Source organism: Pseudonaja textilis, chromosome 1 (genome assembly GCF_049901715.1).
Source record: "Pseudonaja textilis isolate UNSWEBS1 chromosome 1, rPseTex1.2, whole genome shotgun sequence".
Lineage (NCBI taxonomy): Eukaryota > Metazoa > Chordata > Lepidosauria > Squamata > Elapidae > Pseudonaja > Pseudonaja textilis.
Window position 1 is genome coordinate 221,356,359 of NC_141990.1, and position 20,262 is coordinate 221,376,620.

At 41.5% G+C, this 20,262-nt stretch overlaps 1 protein-coding gene across 3 annotated transcripts in view; it reads right to left on the minus strand.

The window, feature by feature from the left end:
• Positions 1-1,382: 1,382 nt before the first annotated feature.
• The window catches only part of WNT10A (Wnt family member 10A), a 64,112-nt gene continuing 45,232 nt past the window's right edge, over positions 1,383-20,262 (minus strand). For all 3 annotated transcript variants that reach the window (XM_026708009.2, XM_087920591.1, XM_087920592.1), the window contains exon 4: positions 1,383-4,733. In XM_026708009.2, coding sequence (XP_026563794.1) covers positions 4,266-4,733 — 468 coding nt within the window. In that variant the 3' untranslated portion in view covers positions 1,383-4,265. The remainder of the gene's footprint in view (positions 4,734-20,262) is intronic.

Genomic DNA, 20,262 nt, shown 5'->3' on the forward strand with positions numbered 1-20,262 from the left:
GGGAAATAGTTCCTGATATTGCTAGATTGCAAGAAGTGGAGACTGACTGTAGTCTGGTTGAAAGTGTGGCTACGTTGAATAACCATGAGGCTTAGCCCTTTGGATAAAGTGGAGTGCAGGAACTGCCACGGGTTCAGACTGCTGAAAGTAAGGAGGATGTCAGGCTATTAGGAGAGATAACTGTTGGCAGACGACAACTTTCCCCTATCTTCTGCCAACAGTTATTTCTCCTAATAGCTCGACATCCCCTTCTTCCCATGCTTTTCAAGAGACTGGAGTGTGCCAGGGAAGAATGATGCCTCTGAGTATCAAACAGGATGGATGGAAGATGCAAGAACTTGAGAGGATTAGACTCATGGACGGAAGATTTCATCATCGTGCCTCCCTTTGGGGTATATTATCTCAAAAACTGCAGATGGCACCCTGGGCTTTGTGAATATTTTTTTGAATTAAATATCAACCTCAGAAATCAACAAGTAGACAAAGGAAATGGGCACAGCATGGGGCGGGGGGGGGAGAGAGAGAGAGAGAGAGAGAGAGAGAGAGAGAGGGAGAGATTGGAGCTTTATCAACAGCTCTTACATTGCATGGTTCTTGGGGAGCAAACTAGCTCCCTGCTTCTTGACTGAATACAAAAACCTTGCCACTGTTGGCTGAGGCCATCTCCTTTGGGGGAGGGAGAAGGAGAAAGAGAGGGAGGGAGGGAGGGAGGGGGAGAGAGGATATCAGGATGAAAGGATAATTTTCCCCTGACGGTGGCACAATGTAGTCCTCATTTAGGAACAATTAGGATTAGCAACTTGGTTGTTAAGCGAAGTGGCCATTAAGTGCAAAAGTGACTGTGCTCTTGGTCTTACTTTAGCTTTGCTTTGCTTTATAGACCTGTGAGGGTCAGAAGAAATGTGATGATTGATCACAAAGTCATTTTTTCATCACCTTTGTAACTGTGAATGGTCACTATCCCAGACCGATGCTAAATGATGACTACCTGTCGTCTGAAGAAGTTCCCTTCTTTCTATATTTGAAAATCTATTCCTCTGTTCGAAGTCTCAGATATTTAGACCTTATCTCTGCTCATCTGCTTAATCACTCCACTTCTAAGATTAGTCAAACTGATTTATGTACATGCAAATTGCAATTTGATAGTATGAGGTGGAAAAAAAAATGTAAACGCTTTGGTGTGATGAATACCTTTGTAAAGGTATTCCTTGACCCTTTTTATATATTAAAATAAATAAATAAAAAGAGTATAGAATTGGGACACAGATTAAACATAATACGTCAGTTAACAAATCGAATGCTTAACATTGCTCCTGGTTCTGGCATCATAGAATAAATGTAATAAATGAAAATGGAATGGAGATGGAAGAAAATAAGCCAAATTCTCTTCCAATCAAGCTTTAATTGCAATAGAATTCCAACAGTCACACATTTTTTGCAAGGTCAACCCCCTGAAACAATGCTGCCTATTGACTTTTGACATGCCTAAAAGGGACTGAGAGCGTTTGGTAGAGCCCCCTCCACCTCCATTTAAATGGCCCATTTAAAAACGAGATCCAAGTCAGATACTGGATGAGAGCCACCTTGAATATTATTGAGAAGCCTTGGGGGCAGGTTGCAGTCAAAGCTATACTGGCTAGAGGCAAAGAAAATCAAAGATCACCATACCTGGAGGTTATGCGTTCAGTTACATATGTACATACATACATGTTTATCCAATACATCAGAAGGCAATCTCCATTTTCAAGATTCACTTTTCCTGACCTAATGTATGCCTGACAAGACAAAATCCTACTGGTGCAACTTATCTCCAGCCTGAAAAAGTAGTGGTAACTAAAGCCTTCACCAGAGTTACAAGCTATCACAGGTGGTGCTAGAAGCAAAATATGTTTTGCTACCTACGTGGGAAGTAAGAAAGACCTTCAACAGGACTTTGGCTTGAGCTCTTAGCCTCATTATTACATCTTCTTATTCTTCCAAAGGTACCTGAAATGGAAGGGCTTGCTCTTACAGAGACCCCTAAGTCGAATCAAAGTGTGCCTTTCCTAGGAAAGGCATTTGGGAAGGCGACTGGGCCCTCCTCCCACAACTCCCTTGGCTGCCTGCAAACCCACTGCCAACCTTGAAGCGCCTGAAAACCCTTGTGAAATGCAGCTGCAGAAAGCTCCCCATTGGCTAGGCCGATGCAGACTGCCCACTCTTCCCTCTCCTTCCTGTCTCCTATTCCTGTTGCATAGCCTCTGGGCTGACATTACAGGCAGGGTGGGGATTTATCAGACAGTGCACAATACCAATCAGGTGATTCATCTAGCCCAGGAAGGGCAAAGCAGGCAGCTGGGGCTGCTTAGAACAGCTACTTACTTCTCACTCCATTTTCATCATTCGTATATCAACACCAAATCCTGCTCACCCATTCTGTGAGAGTCCTTTCTAAGCAGTCAAGAGAGCACTCCTTCCCTTTAGGACATTGACAGCCCAATATTTTTATTGCTAAGTTCTAGAGAAGAATATTCTCTTTCAAATACTTAAGAATGAACGGCACTCTTGCAAACCTGGGCTACTGCTTTACTTATCCATGGAAGGAAAGTCCCTTCCAACATAAATTGTCATCCTGCTTATCTTAAAAGCAGGTTCTTCTCAGCATCATCCTAGTCCAGGGGTCCCCAAACTTGGCAACTTTAAGACTTGTGAATTCTCCCAGAGTTGAAGTCCACAAGTCTTAAAATTGCCAAGTTTGGGGACCTCTGTCCTAGTCCCTAGACTCCTTCTGGAGTGCAATAAGTTCCTGGCCAGATACCCCTATAGCTTCACTACAACAAACATGTTAAACTTTCCTGGGTTGCAGTATTAATTTGCGGAATGTGCAACAAAAACAAGAGGCTTCTAGCAGGATAACCTTGTTAGCAAAACCAGTGAGTTCTGTGGCACCTTAAAAAGTAAGGATTTGCATGAATTTTCAGGGTCCAAACCAGTCATCAAATGCATTTGGTCCCAAAATGCACAATCCTACATATATAGGCACAGTGCCAAGGGCATTATTATAGAAAATACATAAAGAGATATTTTGAACCACACAATTGCCATTTTCTTATTTTAATCTGCACAGACTTTACAGATGACAATCTTTGCCATGTGGGCCTGTAAGTGAAGATAACATTTCATGAATCTGGCATTGTCACCTGTTATCCACAACGTTAGAGGCATTTTAAAGTCTCATAGTACTTTTCCTGAAGCAGAGTAATGTGTTTACTCCCCTGAAAAACAATTTACAAACATCATGACTAACTCCGCACGCCAATCAGCTCACAAGTCTCTGCATGTGGAAATCATAAGTGTAACATCCCAGCTGGGAAAGGCTCATTTGAATTCTCATCAAACATTTGTGGCTCTTCCAAAGGAGCTCAACCCAGGAGCTTAAAGGAGAGAGAATACAGGCGTAGCTTTCTTTCAAGACAGAATCTTTCTGTCCAGTCCATTCTGCAATGACAACATCTCAAAGGTGCACAAAGGGGAAAGGATGACATAAATATCTGAAGGAAAGTCCTCACAAATCACTCCATGGTTCTACTTCAGGTATACACATGCACATTACTGTCTTGGATTTGTGTTTTATTTGCACAATAATAAAATAAGTTACGAACCACAGTATTTGCACTCAGTGCCTGTGGCACTTGTTCCAGAGACAGCTCCGTACCCCCAACTTGTCAATCTCATTTTAGAAACATTTCTTTCAACTAACGTTGCATTTTATTTCATTGTTCTCCCGTGAGCAACTTAGCACTTTAACTGGAATGGAACAAATCTGGCCTAGGTTAACAGGTATTTGATAGTATTCCTTTACCCACCCACCCCCCTATGTTCTCAGTGTTGGATTCAAAAAGGCATTAAATTGAAAGGGGACATGGTGGGAATGACAGCTGTTTTCTGAGGAACTGCAGTTTATAGACTTGAGAAGCATGGCTGAAGGTGTCAATGCTTAGAAACAGGCAGAGACAACCTCAGGGTCTCCAGCAAGATTATATGATCTTATATTTATACAGGTCTTGGTGTTTTGAAAGTGCCAGGCCAATGCTCAAATCTGTACAACGGGACCTTCTGGAATCAAGGGCTCATGTAACCAGCCAGAAAGGAAGGGATGGGAGATGTGAAACATTAGCACGTACCAATTCCCTCAAACCCTGCCTTGTGCTAATGCAAGGCTCCATCCTTAGTGCTGCAAAGGCAAACAATGGTACTTTTGCTGGACCTATAAGGACGCAGATATATCACTTGCAGACACTGACCCACTCTGTGAGTCGACACTCCTCACAAGCTACAAAACAACACCAATGGAATTTACAGTTGCATCGCTCGCTGCGTGTTTGCCGCAGGATGTTATGTCCCCGTCCACAGCACAGGCTTTCACAGTTGTCCATGCCTGGGCTGGTCTTGTTGCACAAACGCCCCTGGGTGCCCACAGAGTCCAACTTTGGTTCCCTCTCGCAGAAGTCAGGTGATTTCTCAAAGTAGATCAGGTCACTGACGCCACCACGACGCCGGTGGCGGGCCTGGCCCACGTCCATCTGTCCAGTGTTCCTGTTGTGGGGCCGGATCAGTGTTGCCACATGGAAGCGATCCTTCAGCACAGAACCCACCAGCCGGAAATCAGGAGTCACCTGCCAACAGGTCTTCAGCTGGCAACTTCCTGAGGTTCCATGACACTTGCATTTCCGCTTCATGTTCTCCATCACCACCTGTCAGGAGCACAAGAACACAGCAGTCAGAAGAACGCAAGCATCATGCAGAAGGACTGAGCTCCATCCGGTTCAATTCTGTCTAGCTGGCTTACCCCATCCCTTGGAGACAATTTGTGCTACTGGCACAAGAGCACCAACCAAAGGTGGTATTCAGCAGGTTCTGACCAGTTCTGGAGAACCGGTCGCGGAAATTTTGAGTAGTTCGGAGAACCGGCAAATACCACCTCTGAGTGGCCCTACCCCATCCATTCGCTGCCTCCTGAGTCTTCTTTTGTTGCCCTGCACAGGGAGACGGACCTGGAAAGCAGGTCAGTGGGGTGGGGAGGGAATGGGATTTTGCAGTAATCTTCTCCTGCCATGCCCACGAAGCCACACCCACCAAGCCATGCCAGGCCCACGAAGCCACACCCACGAACTGGTAGTAAAAAAATTTTAATCCCACCACTGGCACCACCAGTTTGGTGTAGTGGTTAGGGTACCAGGCTAGAAACTGGGAGACTGAATTCTAATTCCACCTTAGGCCCAAAGCTATCTGGATCACCTTGGGCCAACCTCTCTCTCACCCCTAGAAAGCACTTGATGGTAACCCACTTCTGAAATATGGACAGGAAAATTACAGAGACTTGTCCAAGTGTCACCAGGACTGACCTGAAAGCGCAAGCAAATAGTCACAACTCCTTTGTGTACAGTTTATGCAACCTAGTCAAGCAGTTGTATAAGAGATTGGTTGTTCACTTGATCAATTTAACCACCTTTCCAGATGTGCCTAACATCTTGAACCACAGGCTAACCATGGTAGCAAGTAGGTTCGCAGAGCATACTAGACTAAAAGGCGTAGAATGGAGCGTCAAGGCGAGCCTTCCAGATAGCCACGGGGAGCATTAAGAGGTGAAGAGAGTTTATGCAATGCTCCCAAGTACAGTACATGTAAGAACATGTGTTGAGAGATTCCAAGACTGCAGATCGTTTGGGGTTATCATTTACAGACTTGCAGGATGAGGTGAAGTTATTATTTCAACAAGAATGTGTCATCACCTTATATTTAGAACAAAATTCAAAGAATGGGATTTTAAATGGCTTTAAATAAGCTAAAGACAACATTCTTCTCCTCCATCTCCTTATCGCGGAGGCTGGCCACAAGGCATTCCATGAGGGCTTGCTTCTGCCGCTATACACAGGTAGAGAGCGCAAACGTTGGCTTGTAGGCTTTCCTCCAGAGGACAGCCAATTTAACAAAAATTAAACCCACCATCTGAATAACTGTATCTTATGTCCCCCCTCGCTTCCCATCCCATCAAGAAAAGTACAGTTAGTCCTCAACTTACAAGAGTTCATTTAGTGACCATTCAAAGTTACAACGGCACTGAGAAAAGTGATTTATGACCATTTTTCACAATTATGACCATTGCAACATCCCTGTGGTCTCGTGATCAAAATTCAGACGCTTGGCAATTGACTCATATTTATGACAATTTTTAGACATATTGAGAGGGTTGCAACGTCCCAGGGTGATATGATCACCTTTTGTGACATTCTGACAACCAATGCCATGGAGAAGCCAGATTCACTTAATGATCTCATGGTTTCCTTCACAACTACAGTGATTGACCAGGGCTAAGCCCGTTTCTTAAAGCTAGAGGGAGCAGGACTTTAAAGCTAGAGAAAGCAGGACAGTGGTGGGATTCAAAAATTTTAACTACTGGTTCTGTGGGCATGGCTTGGTGGGCGTGGCAGGGGAAGGTTACTGCAAAATCCCATTCCCTCCCCACCCCACTAACCTGCTTTCCAATTCTGTTCTCCTGTGCAGGGCAACCAAAGACCCAGCCGATCAGCTGAGACTCAGGAGGCGGAGAATAGATGGGGCGGGGCCAGTCAGAGGTGGGATTTGCCGGTTCTCCAAACTACTCAAAATTTCCGCTACCGGTTCTCCAGAACTGGTCAGAAGAACCTGCTGAATACCACTTCTGGAGCAGGACCTCACTTCCCCTGCCCATTACAGTGCCTGCTTGGTGACTAAAACAGTATGCTACAACAATGCAGGTCTGTCAAACTCACGTCCTGTGGGCTGGATGCATCACGTGCTGGCCATGCCCACACCCAGTTTAGCGAAGGGGGGAAAAGTCACAATATGTCACGTAATGTCGCCATGATGATGTCAGTTTGATACCCCTGCTACAGTGTGTTTCAACCTAGAGAAACACAGCTGCCTCCCAACTTCATAAAAGTTAGGGAAAGGACTATACTGACAACTAAGAGACTTAAATAAGAAATTGGAAAAAAAAATCCACTTTGACATCACCAGGCAATTAATCTGAAAATAAAATAAAATGTCAAAGGGATAATAAAGATTTCTGGACACTAAAACATTTTTATAAGCAGGAAAGGAGAGAAAAAGAATAAAAGAGCAGGATCTGGAAAAAAGGGAGGAGACTGCTTGGAATTAAAAGGAATCTACAGTAAAACTTCAACAAGACTTCTAAAAGATACATTTTAACTGAAACTTGGCGAATAAATAGTAGAACCCCAGGAAGAGAAAGTGAAAAAAAAAGCAAAAAGAAACAGCTTGCGTGTATTTGGACTACTTGGTGATCTTTGGATTCTTGGTTATTGCACTTGAATGACTAAAATCAATCGGATGGTTGTTTAAAAATTTATACAATGGCACTACTTCTGGATGAATTGAAAATGGAACTTAAAAAGTACAAAGAAGATGCACAAGAAGGGAAGGGTTCTTTTGGCTTCGTTTTTAAATTCTTAGAAATGGAGATTTGGAACTATGAGAAACAACAAGAAAAGACTGCAAAACAAGAAGTGGGACAAAGAAGAAGCCATCTTTAATGAACAAGTAATTCCATGTGGGGAAGAAAAAGGAAAGGGGGGAAAGAGAATGGAGAATTTAAAACTTAAAAAAACAACCAAAGAAAAGAAAAATAGTTCAAAAAATAAGTATAATATTGGAAAACAACAGAAGAGGGGAATACAGAAGAGAGAAATAGATGGAGAGAGACAAAGGGGTAAAAGGGGGAGAGAGAAGAAGAGAGGGAAGAAGGAAAGGAAAAGAAGTCACAAAGGAAAGAAACAAGATATAGAGAAACAGGGCTTATTTAGAGATAATGGGCGAAAATTTAACTGAAAAAGGGATTCTGTAAAGGTACATAAAATTGTATTGTTATATTAGTAATAGAAATAATTTTAGAAAATTAGAAACAATGTATGATTAAAATGAGGGATAAAATAGTTACTGTAATCTAGTGAAATGTTTGTTAATAAAATAAATGAAATAAAATAAATGAGAGAATTGAATTAGGAAGGGACAGGAACATTTTAATTAGTTAATGTTTTATAAAATATAAGTGAAGAGGAGGGGGGGAATTAATTATGGAAAGCTTATAACTGTTCCCATAGAAGTATGATATTTAATTGAAAAGTAATGTTAAAGAAGTTAAGATTTTAATTAATATTAACATTAATGATAGAATTGAATTGGAATGGAATGTGTTGTTTTAACTATATATGTTTATAATCTTTTTTTTTTAAAGAATATAGTGTGTATTTTAAGAATGTACCAAGCAGAATCCGAATGGAAGTTTTGTATTATATTGAATGTTACAACTTTAAGGTATATATTGAAGTTTAAGTAAGAGTTGAATGGATGTAATTAAAAGATATAAAGGTGTCATAGTCCAATCAGCAACTACAGGAGAAACTTTGTTTAATGAGAAAAGATAATATGAAATTGAAACAGAACAGACAAAAGGTATAAATATAATGATTTGAATTGAGATGAGTTAATTAAAATAAAATTGAGAAAATTAAAAGAGTGGAGAAGCTATGTAGAAAATGTAAAATAGTAATAAGATATGGAATAGAACATAAAAAGGAGCATGAAATTGAATTTGTGTCTGTACGAAGAAATGTAACCCGGGATTACGCTACTATCAAAAAAGATGTTTTATTTGTATTTCTTTGTGAAAACTCAAATAAAAATTACAAAAAATAATAATAAATAAATAAAAGTTAGGGAAAGGACTTGGTCTAAATTCCCAGCACCAGCAGCAGCCTAGGCACTACCCTGCGAGACGACACATCTGCAGCCTTGGGGCAAACAGGGAGTGCAGTGCAGTTTTCCTGGAAAAGTCACCGTGGCTGCCGGACTACATAAACACAGTAAATATTGTAAATTACTACTTAGGCAAGATACTTGCCATAGGTCTGTACTTATGGCAGCCTTTTCTGCTCTCTTCACAAGAGAAGGATTGTTAACATCAGGGTATGGGGGGAAAGGTTTAAGGCACTGTGGATTCTGCCACAGCGTCACAGAAAAGATGTGATTAGAACATTGTTAGAACTTCCTGAACCTAAAACTTTAGGTATCAGGTTAGAACAGGGCTGTCAAACTCCCGGCCTTTGGGCCGGATGTGTCATGTGCTGGCCAAGCTGGCCATGCCCAGTTTAGCCAAGGGGGAAAAAGTCCCGATAGGCCATGTGTCGCTGCGAGTTTGACAACCCCTGAGTTTTAAACTTGGAACCACCCAGCTGAACTCAACCCATCATCCCGATACTAATTTATCCACCAGCTGTGTGATAATCTGTTTGTGCAACCTCAAATGGCTAGAAAATAAGGCCTATCAAGCAGATCACAATACTTCTGCTACAAGCTCTGCAAACGTGTTCTGCTTATCTATAATATAGGTTCTTCGTGAATGAGGGTTTGCTGTTGTACAGCTAGTCCTTGACTTATGAAGTTCATTGAATGACTGTTCGAAGTTACAACAGTATTGGAAAAAGTGACTTATGATGGCTTTTCACAGTAAAGACCATTGTAGCATCCCCGTGATCACATGATCAAAATTCAGACACTTGGCAGCGGACTCACATTTACGACAATTGCAGTGTCCTGGGGGGGGTCGTGTGATCCCCTTTTGCGACCTTCTGACAAGCGAAGTCAATGGGGAAGCCAGATTCACTTAACAACCATGTTGCAAACTTAATGGCTGCCCTGATTCACCTAACAACGGTGGCAAGAAAAGTCGTAAAATGGGGCAAGTCTCACTTAGCAGCAGAAATGTTGGGATCAATTGTGGTCATGTCAACAACTACCTGTGCTGTTAGCGAAAAGCATATTTTGAGAAAAAAAGTCATATGCTCCTAGGATGGAACTTCCAGTGCCGCAGAATCAACTAACTTGATTTTGACCACCATGTTTACGAAGTCCGTATTCTTTGCCTCTGAGACCAGATTCCACCAGGTGGACTTCTCATTACTTTCCCTGGCTAGATGGAATAGAATTTGTCTGCCATAGAAAGCAAAGCAGGGTTGTGCATCCAAATTAGTGCTGAAGGCCAGAGTAGGAAGATAGCCGGAAAAACTACTGCTTACATCAGTGGTGAGATTCAAATTTTTTTACTACCAACTCTGTGGCCGTGGCTTGGTGGGCATGACAGGAGAAGGATACTGTAGAATCTCAATTCCCACCCCACTCCTGGGGGAAGGATACTGCAAAATCTCCATTCCCTCCCCACCCCACTAACCTGCTTTCCAGCTCTGTTCTCCTGTGCGGGGCAACAAAAGAAGACCCAGCCAATCAGCCGGGACTCAGGAGGCAGAGAATAGATGGGGGCAGGGCCAGTCAGAGGTGGTATTCCGAACTACTCAAAATTTCTGCTACTGGTTCTCCAGAACTGGTCAGAATCTGCTGAATACCACCTGTGGCTTACACGTACATATGTTGAAGCAGCATGCAGTTAGATTACAGAAAGACACATTCGAACACCCTCTTGTGTCAAAGCGAACCATAACACTCCCCTCCTGTACACAAAGTTCAGCAGCAATGAGTCTGCAGTGAAGAGTGTTCTCTACTTAGAAAGAACTGTGCATATCACACAGCTAAGCTGGTTCTACTCTGACAGAAATGTGACAGAGGGTACTGTCATGATGGTCCTGGTATTGAAATATAGCCCCTTCTCTTCCACTCCTGCATTCTTTGAAACAAAACACCATAAGCATTTCTTTGCCTAACCTCTTTTTGGCTGAAATTAGGAGCCAAATTGGGGGAGGTCATAGTTACTATTGGAATCTGGGAATTCTAAGGCTGTTGGTTAGAGCAGTGTTTCTGAACTTTAGCCACTGTAAGATGTATGGGCTCTAGCTCCCGTAATTCCCCAGCCGTCACGCCGATTGGAGTATTATGGGAGTTTAGGCATTTTGGAAAAAGGCAAACTACTGAAAACCGATATCAATGCCATTACCAGGAGTGAAGGTCACCTCAAGGAAATGTTTACCTTTGAGCAATTTCTCCCGATAGCATATATATGCCTTTATCACCATAGCACTTTGTTTCTTGAGTCTATAAGCTTCAGGGGTTTTCTTTTAATACTTGGCGTGTGAGTTACTTATGATGAACTTCAGTTGGAGGTGGGTTCAAGTCTGAAAGGCACCCATGTTGTGGACTGAACCCTTCACCTCTTACGGCTAAGTCTTCCAAGGCTTTCAAACCAATGAGCCAAAATCCACCAGAAGTACCATGGTTAGAAAGCACACACCCCAACGTATTCAATATTTCAAGCAAAGGATGGGGGATAGCCACGCAGCCATTGAAAACTTGCCAGAAAGTTCAAGCAAGTTTAAGACGGCAGTCCCAACGAGCGCTAGATTAGACTGGAAATCTGATTAGGTAAAGCAAGGGAGGGTGTCCTGTGCCCACAGTTGTGGGCATCTCCTATGGCATCACATGAAGGCCACAGTTGCCTTCCTTGACCTCATCATGATCTCCATGTGCCAACTGAACTCCTTTGCGCCTTGGGAGAGGCAAAAGGACCAAGGAGGCATGTGGAAACCAGCCTGCAAAGCACTCTGATGCCACCTCTCTGCCCATCAGTGGATCGGATGTCTCTACACTCTGCAACAAGATCCAGCCTTCACCCTCACCCCACCCCCACCCAGGCAGCAAGACAGGACCATCCCCTGCAGTGCGAGAACACTGTAATAAGGAAAATTAGCACCAAATTACAGAGCACTAATACGCTGGAGCCATTATCCCCTTCGCATCCCACCTAGTGGTTTCTAAACCATTTCCTGTGTGTGTTCCAAGGGGACTGTCTGCCTGCCTGCCTGCCTGCCTGCCAAGGATCCAGTCCTGTGAAGGCAGAACTCTTCAGGCCAAAGCTTCTCTCCAGGGAGAAAGTAGGCCAAGGTCATTCATCCAGGAGGATTTCCTAAAGTTTAGGTAAAGGAGCAAGCAAGCAAAAGTGCGCGAGCAAAAGAACACAAAACCCTGGGTGGTTATATAAGGAGGGAGACAACCCAAGTCATGCACCTCACGCTCTTTCCCCTCCCAAAGCTTTCTCCACCCACCCCCACCCATCCCTGCTCCTCATTATGCACGCTTTAAAGTTGAGCTGTTCAAAGGGCATCTAATCCCAAAGAGCAGCTGTTCGAATCAAATCCTCCTCTGTGTTTACTTGGATGAAAAGCCTACCAAGTTCAATGGAACTTACTTCCAAGTAAGTGGATATACAGAACGGCAGCTGTAATGAAAGCAAAACAGAACCGCCCTTCAGCTCCACCATAATTCTATTGGGCAGAGAGAACAATCCATAGGGAAGCCTTTAAACATTGGGTCCTTGAAGGGGCTGGAGCTTATAGTCTTCTCCTAGCATGGGAGGCCTATGTCCTGAGGAAAGGAAACCCACTCTTCTGGGATGGAGGGTGTGTGTGTGTGTGAAGCCTAGAAGCAAAGCCTAGAATTAAAGTAGCAAGAAGGGATTGGTCTCAAATCTGTTACAAGAAATGTCTTTTAGCATGTCGGTCATTTGTAACACAATTACTGGTTTATTTAGTCAGTCTGCCTTTGATATAAGCAGGCATCACACTCTCTTTCCTTAATATACAGGAGCTTCTACTCAGGTTCAGGAAGGCCATTCCACAGAACATCCTCTTCGTGGACCCCTTTACATCTATGGCTACTAACGGGACAGCCTGTGGAAGCTGCGACTTTGAAATGCTGCCACTGAACATCTGGATAGGAGCTGCCATTTTAATTCCCACAATGTCCCACTGAAGCATTATCTCAAGAGCATTCTGCCATTCAGCAATTCCAGCCATTCAGTCTAACGTCACAATGGGTCACAGCACAATGCCAGGAAAGGGGCAACTGATCAAACAAGCCACTTGGTGTTCATCACGAAAGACATCTCTTTGAAAAGACCTTTTGGTACAACCTGGCTCTGATTCTTCCGATGGCGGATATATATATCATACATACATACATACATACATACATACATACATACACGACCTCTTTCAGAGGTTGAAATCTAAGATCCACTTACACAAAGCCATCGGGCTTTGGAGAAGGCTGGCGTATGCAAAGCTGCAATTTCGTTGCCTTCCTTTTGTAACACGCAGAGATCCAGTGGCCATCCCTTTTGTCTGAGGTTCTGGCCAGTCCAACCCATTTAAGACCCTTCTATTTCCTGCTTCACAGAAGCAAAAGGAGAACGTTCCTTTTATTCTGTAAATCAAAGGGATGAGAAGAGTCCCTACATCTTTTGACTAAGATGTGGCTGGTTTATCCTCTGAGTGGTACCCTGACATGCTTCCTTATTAGAAAAATATACTCCAGTCATAAACGAGCTCATCAGCATAAAAAAATCAATTATATTTATAATCCTTTGTGTATCTACTGAATCATCTCCTTACCTCCTCTGAGACAACCATCCTGATTATTTATCTATCCAATTTATATACTATGATTTGATTCAGATTTTACATTTGAATGACTTATAAAACAATCTGCTGACAATTATCCTGAAGGACTATGCATCCTTTCTTTTAAATAAAGGCAATCTGCAACCCTTCTGGGTATCTTACGCAGTAGTGCATCCTACATTTAATCTTGGTCCCTCATCCTGTAATTCAAAAGCACTGGTTCTTGTACTAACCATCTTGGATTAAGTGTCACAAAGGCTCCTCTTAACAGCTACTACCCAGATGCAAAGCAGTACCAGAGCGATCTAACTCTGATGAATCAGGCAGAGAGCAGAAGGCAGCCTTCCTTCTCAGTCAAGGAGGCCAGGAGGTCAGGTTTAGGGCAACCTTGTTTACAAGAGGAAGGCTTAACTTGTATTACAGTCATTAACCTGGATTATGTCGCCTACATCAATACTCTAAAGGCATTTAAGTGCTAATTTCACCTTTCCACCTCAAATGGATGACATAGAGGCAAAAAAGGGGGAAAATACATGCATCGTCTTTAATTGCTAGTTAATGAATTAATGAAGTGGGAATTGAATGAATTTGGGCTTCCGCCTGTCAAAAGCCATAGCCTCTAGATCTAGCCACCACTTCAGATCAAGGCAAAAAAAGGCCTCAGAACCTACTTGTCAAAAAGAAGGACCCAAAACACAACCTGCTACCAGCTAAATATCTTTCCCTTAAGAGATTGACTCTTTATTGTTGCGTGCACCGTAAGTTCTTTGTTGTGCAGCTAATGGAGGGTTCTGGTGCCCTTTCATCTTTCTCTGATCTGGCAAAGGCAAAGGGCCACCATTCCAAACCGCCCCCACCCATCTGCAGACTGGTGAAACAGACCTTCTATTAAGGGGTTGGCCATTTGTTTTGAGGCACACTTAATCCAAAAGCTACGATGAGCTTTTCCTATTGTTCCTTTATGATGTTTGAAGAGCAGACAGAATCCGTCCTTCAAAAAGAAGGTAAAAGAATCCTTTTGTGTGCCTCACTAGTAAAATTAGTAATGAAACAACCCACTAAAGAAATGAATGCTTGGGGGATGCTGGGAATTGTAGTTCAGTAACACTGGGTGGCTTTAGTTTTCCCACTCCTCTTTTAAGATTAAAGAGAAAAGATGTTACCACACCTAGTATTTAATTGTTTCTTTCTTTCTTTTTCACATTTCTGAACCACCTATCTCCCCCAAAGAGTTTTTCATAATAAAACCCTGCAATGAGAGAAAAGTTGCATAAATGTACAGCTATAGGGGATTTCTTGTAATCAGGACAATCCTAATTCCTCTGTGTATGCTTTTAACAACATATGATTCTATTATATTCTACATTAGGTAATTTAGGATGGTTATTATTCATGACCCTCTCTGTGGAATTCTCTCTAACCTAATGCAAAGCAGTGCACAGCAAGAGTCAAGCAGACGGGAGCCAACTCTATCTTAGGCAGTAATAACAATTAATCCAAAATAAAATTCCATTTACCATACAAATATTTCCATCACTTTCAAGCACTTTTAATAAAATAAACTAATCGGCTAAAGTTGTTTTGCTTCCCAAGAATCCAAGTTCTATGCCAAGTATCTTTTGAGTTGAGCAGAAGTTGTGAATTTTAATTTTTAGGTGCGCCCTTCAAAGGTTTTTCTTTGGGCATCTTATTTGAATTGTTGATGGATTTTTTAAAAAATTATGGCAATCTTTGGCAAGATTAGGGAAAAGGTTGAAGGGGAAGACAACAGATAAGGTGCATCAAGATTATTCCTAACATATCCCTAGAAGGGGCTGTGGAAGCAATTTGAGATGCAAACCATTTATCCATACAGTCACCATGAACAGGCCTGGCCAGCTATCTCCTTTTTCCAGACAAAGCAAAGAGAAAATTAACAGGATGAAATCTTCATAAGGTAGCAAGCTGTTTTTGCCTTACTTCTATCTTTGCATCATTTAATTTTTTTTAGGTTAAATATTAAATACTATCCTGGGAATATTGTAGACAACTCAGAAAACAAAACCGGTGAATCCTCAAACAAATCAATTCATTCAAAGCTCAAATGGCCAAGCGCAAGTTATCCTACTTTGGACAAATGATGTGAAGACCTAACTCTTTGGAAAAGGCTCCAATTCTGGGAAAAGTAGTAGGAAGAGGACATCCAGCAGAAAGGTGCATGGAGTCACTTACACAGGGATGAAGAGAAACAGAGACAGAAAATAACAGTTAGGGATAGATACTCATGGAGAAAATCCATTTATGAGGTAAATAGGAATTAAATACGTCTTGATGACACACAACAACCTTCATCAAAGATAGTACAGGTAGTTCTTGACTTATGACTGTAATTGACCCTTGGAAGCATGGACATAAATTATTGCAGTCATACGTTGAGGCATCACATGTTTGGAATGGATTTTTAGATTTTTTTTGCAGTGGTCATTAAGTGGATGCCAAGGTCATTAAGTAATTTTTCCCCAATGGACACTTTTTGCCAAGAACTGTACATAAATGCCAGAAATAAGCAAAAAAAAAAGTTATGCAATCATGGGATGCTACAAACGGCTGTGAAGATGAGCCAGGTGCCAATGAAATCATGCAACCACACAGAGCGGTGGCTATCCTAAATTTGAGGATGGGTTGTAAGTAGCCTTTGGGAGGTCTGTGGTAACTTTGAACAGTTATTAAGCAGCCAGTCATAAGTTGAGGACTACCTGTACCATCAATTTTCAAAATCATAGTGATCAAAATGGATGTCTTTTTATGCCTCTCTGTAACTAGAGAGTAGTCTTCGACTTACGACCACAATTGAGCCCAAACATTCTGTTGTTAAGTGAGACATTTGTCAAGTAAATTTTGCCTCAGTTGTTCAGTGAATCACTGCAGTTAATAACCCAGTTGTTAAGTGAATTTGGCTTCCCCATTTGACTTTGCTCATCAGAAAGTCGTAAAACGTGATCATATGACCTGGGACACAGCAATGGTCATAAATAAGAACCAGCCAAGCAGCTGCATTTTGACCACATGATCATGGGAGGTACTGGAGGTTGTAACTGTAAGTCACTTTTTTCAGTGCCCTTGTAACTTTGAGTGGTTACTAAATGAACTGTTGTAAGTCGAGGACCCTCTGTACGATTTCCTTAAATTACTAAAAATATTTACATTATTAAGTAATCCTGCTCCATGCAGTTAATTAAGTAAATGAACTACAGACTTACAGGTAGCAGTCAAATGCTAACTATCCTCTTAAAAATGAAATCGAAGATGATTGGAAAGAAAGAGCTTTTTTTTTCCTGCCTTCACGTGGAGCAGACAAAAATCATGTGCAACATTCGTATTTTTTCCTTTGCCAAACTCAGCGGTTCTAATCGCACCCATTTTTGCTGCAGGATATCTTTTATCCACATATTTACTGAAGGATATCTTTGGCTAGAAGGCTGGCAGTAGCCTTAAAAAGCCCTTGATGTAATCCATGTACTCAGGGTAAATCCATATAAATAAATGCAGCCAAATACTTGGGTTTAGCGCTTCTTCTCAACTGTTTACTGATAGAGACACCATCTTTCTTATATTCTAGTCCTTAACTCTGCGCCACCAATTTTGGGATTATGAAAGTGTTTTCTAATGCCAGATAGAAATATTTGAGGCTGTTGTTTAAATTTGTTATTCTTTGTTCCTGCTAAACAGAAAGAGCAGCTGATTCTTGTTTGTCTCACAGTGGCCATTTAAGAGTTGGATTTAGCCAAGTTGGCTGAATGGGCAGGAACAGGTGAATTCTGGAACAGGTCACTGTGATTTGCCTCCAAAACTGTTGGGAAATACTTCAGGTCTATGAAGTGGAATGGGGATACTCCTGTCTTTGCAACAAAGCCCTCGATGGAAGCCTGCATATTTGAAGGGCCGTGATCAAACCTTGTTCTACTTTCATACATACAAGATGGGTAGATCCAGAGAGAAAGCTCTTAGAACCAGTGTCATCCTTGGGCAAATGGCAATCAAAATCGGCAGGATGGAGGAGGGAGGATTGAAAATGCAAGCTCCATCCCTTCTAATGTGTGCAACATTAATGCCCTTATAACAGACTAGGGCTTGTATTATAATACTCCATTCACCATCTTGCCGAATGTTGCTGCTTAGAACTGTGTAGTGGTTCTAGTTTTCCTTCTTCAGTGGATTATCTCTGGAAAGAAAGACAGAAGGAATGATGAACAAAGAACAGGTTACAAAAATGGTGAAATTCTATGAATACGACCCTGATGTGGCACTGCCTCTCTTGCTCCCATTTGGCTCTTTTATCTACACATCAGTATTGTGGAAGTTTTAGGGCTTTGTGTAGAGGCTCACATTCTTTTGAACTGCACACAAGTGGTATGAAAACTAAGAAGGAAACAAAGAAAACAGGTATTGTATATTTTTTAAGATTGCAAAAGTATTTTACAATGATCTCAGGGTAAGATGCTACACTTCTACAGGTAGTTCTCAAATTACAATCATCCACCCCAGGCCTCCTCCACCCCCTGAGGCATCCCATGTTCCACATGAGTACCATGGGGAGAGCTGGGATTGCATGGGTGCCTTGTTTTAGACTGGACTGATCTAAGGTCACCAGTCAGCTTTCATGCCTAAGGCAGGACTAGAATTCAGTCTTCTGGTTTCTAGACCAGCATCTTTATGGCTAATATCAAATTAGCTCTCTTTCATGTTCCTGAGCTTCTTCCTTGCAGTTTCATTGTATGTACCTGAGCCTGGTTATCACATGTCCCCCTAAGCATTTTTTTTGTTTATACCAAACATCCCAAGTTACTTTAGTCTAACCTCACAGAGCATGCCTGCAAGACTCTATATCATCTGCCTTCTTCATAGAAGAACAACTTAATGACCATAATTCTGGGCTCAATTGTGGTTGTATGTCAAGGACTACCTCTGTATACTCAAATCTGAAGAACTTGCCTCTCTATCAACTCTGTCTATCCATCAGGCATTCTATCAACTGGAGTCTCAACTAAAGGCCTATGTAGATATTTGTCTGCTTATTATACAAACTATTATGAACAGATATGCTCCCCTGCCAACTTCAACACTGTAGCATTGAAGAGGGGAACATTGAACATGTGTTTAAAATGCTCCCCTTAGCATCTTCAGCACCACAATGTTTCAACCAGAGGTAGCCCACGGTGCCTTGAACAACTATCAGCAGTTAAATAAACAAATAAACAAAATGGATATTCACCAACTACATCAAACTCTTCTGTATAAGGATTATGTTGTCATCTTTCTTCTAGATCCATTCACAGAACTGACATTCCTATTCAAACATTAATTCCTCATTAAAGGAATTTATAGCAACAAATATGTCTATTTTGTGGTTTCATGACAGTAAAGGTACTTAAATTCAGATGTTTTAAGTAAGTTAGATATTAGGTCCTAATTTTATCTGATTGCTTGGATTTGCATTCTGCAAGACTTTGCATACATGCATGGACCTCGCCCTGTTTACGTGCCATGCAGATCTGGTACCTATAAACTTCAAGCAACTATTATGGATGGAGGAAACATCAACGTCTCTGAGACCACAGATATGATGTCGTCTTGCTAGCAATTCTACTGAAAGCATCATTATGTCGGAGAAGGCTGTACTTCATTTCTTCAATGTTTTAAGTAATACAGCTTAAACAAAATACACTGAGTTAATCTAGCGTTTCTATTTATCTTCTGTACGGTGATAAGCTTATAATCTTCTGCGGCATAATAAATGGCTTGCAAAATTTTCTCATAATATTACTGAGAAATCCAAGGGTATAAATAAGTTGTCTTATTCAATCACAGAATTACTACAGAAGAAATATTAAAGGGGTAGAGCATGTTTTCCACACGCTGCACTGTCCAGACTGACAACTTTTCATATTTTGTCTAAAATAGAAACGTTGATGGCTATATAATCGCTTGAGATGTTCCTTGCTTTGTTCCAGCCCACTGTATTTAATGCAACGCATTCCAATTTGGACTTAGTGTCATGGAATACTCTGAAGGATAATGCCGTATATTTTCAAATGATCAGGCAAAGGCAAGCAACCTAATCCAGTGACACTTTTGAGATACTTTCTCTATTATCACACATTTTCTCTGGCTTAGGGGAATTCCCCATTCTTTTTAAGACAGTGACAAGTCTATGCACCCACACCCATTTTCAGGCAGCAGGATGCTAAAAATAAGTGCATCAGATATGCATCAAGTAGACACTGAGCAATTTTTGCCAGGCTTTCATTGAAACTCTTCCTTGCCATATTCCCCCTAAGCAAATAACTTCTTATTTGTCTTTTGCTATCATAAAACCACATTCCTGTTACAGATAAGTGAATAATTGTAACTCTCACTAAATTTTCCTATGTCATTATTAATTGTGCAGGATTAACAAGGTTTAAATTTTCCTCAGCTATCAGCAGTCATACCCTCCACATTTTCAGCACCGCTAAACAATAAAAAACGATCAAATGATGCATTTGACTGAATAATACTTTCCCCCCAAATGATAGTTTTCTTTAACTAAAAAATCATTACATGAACGTGGACATTAATTAACAGTTATATGTAATGCAACTGAGTGTGGCATTTTAAAGTCTTGTGGTAATTTTGAAATGAATTACATAGTTGTCAGCCTTCACGTGCACTGAGTTCTTTCCAAGAATCTAAGATGTTGTACTGCAATGCCCCCCAAAGGTTTTGGCACCAGGGACTGGTTCCATGGAGAGAGGTTTTTCCACTGACCAGAGAGGGTGTGGTTTCGCATGCTGCCTGC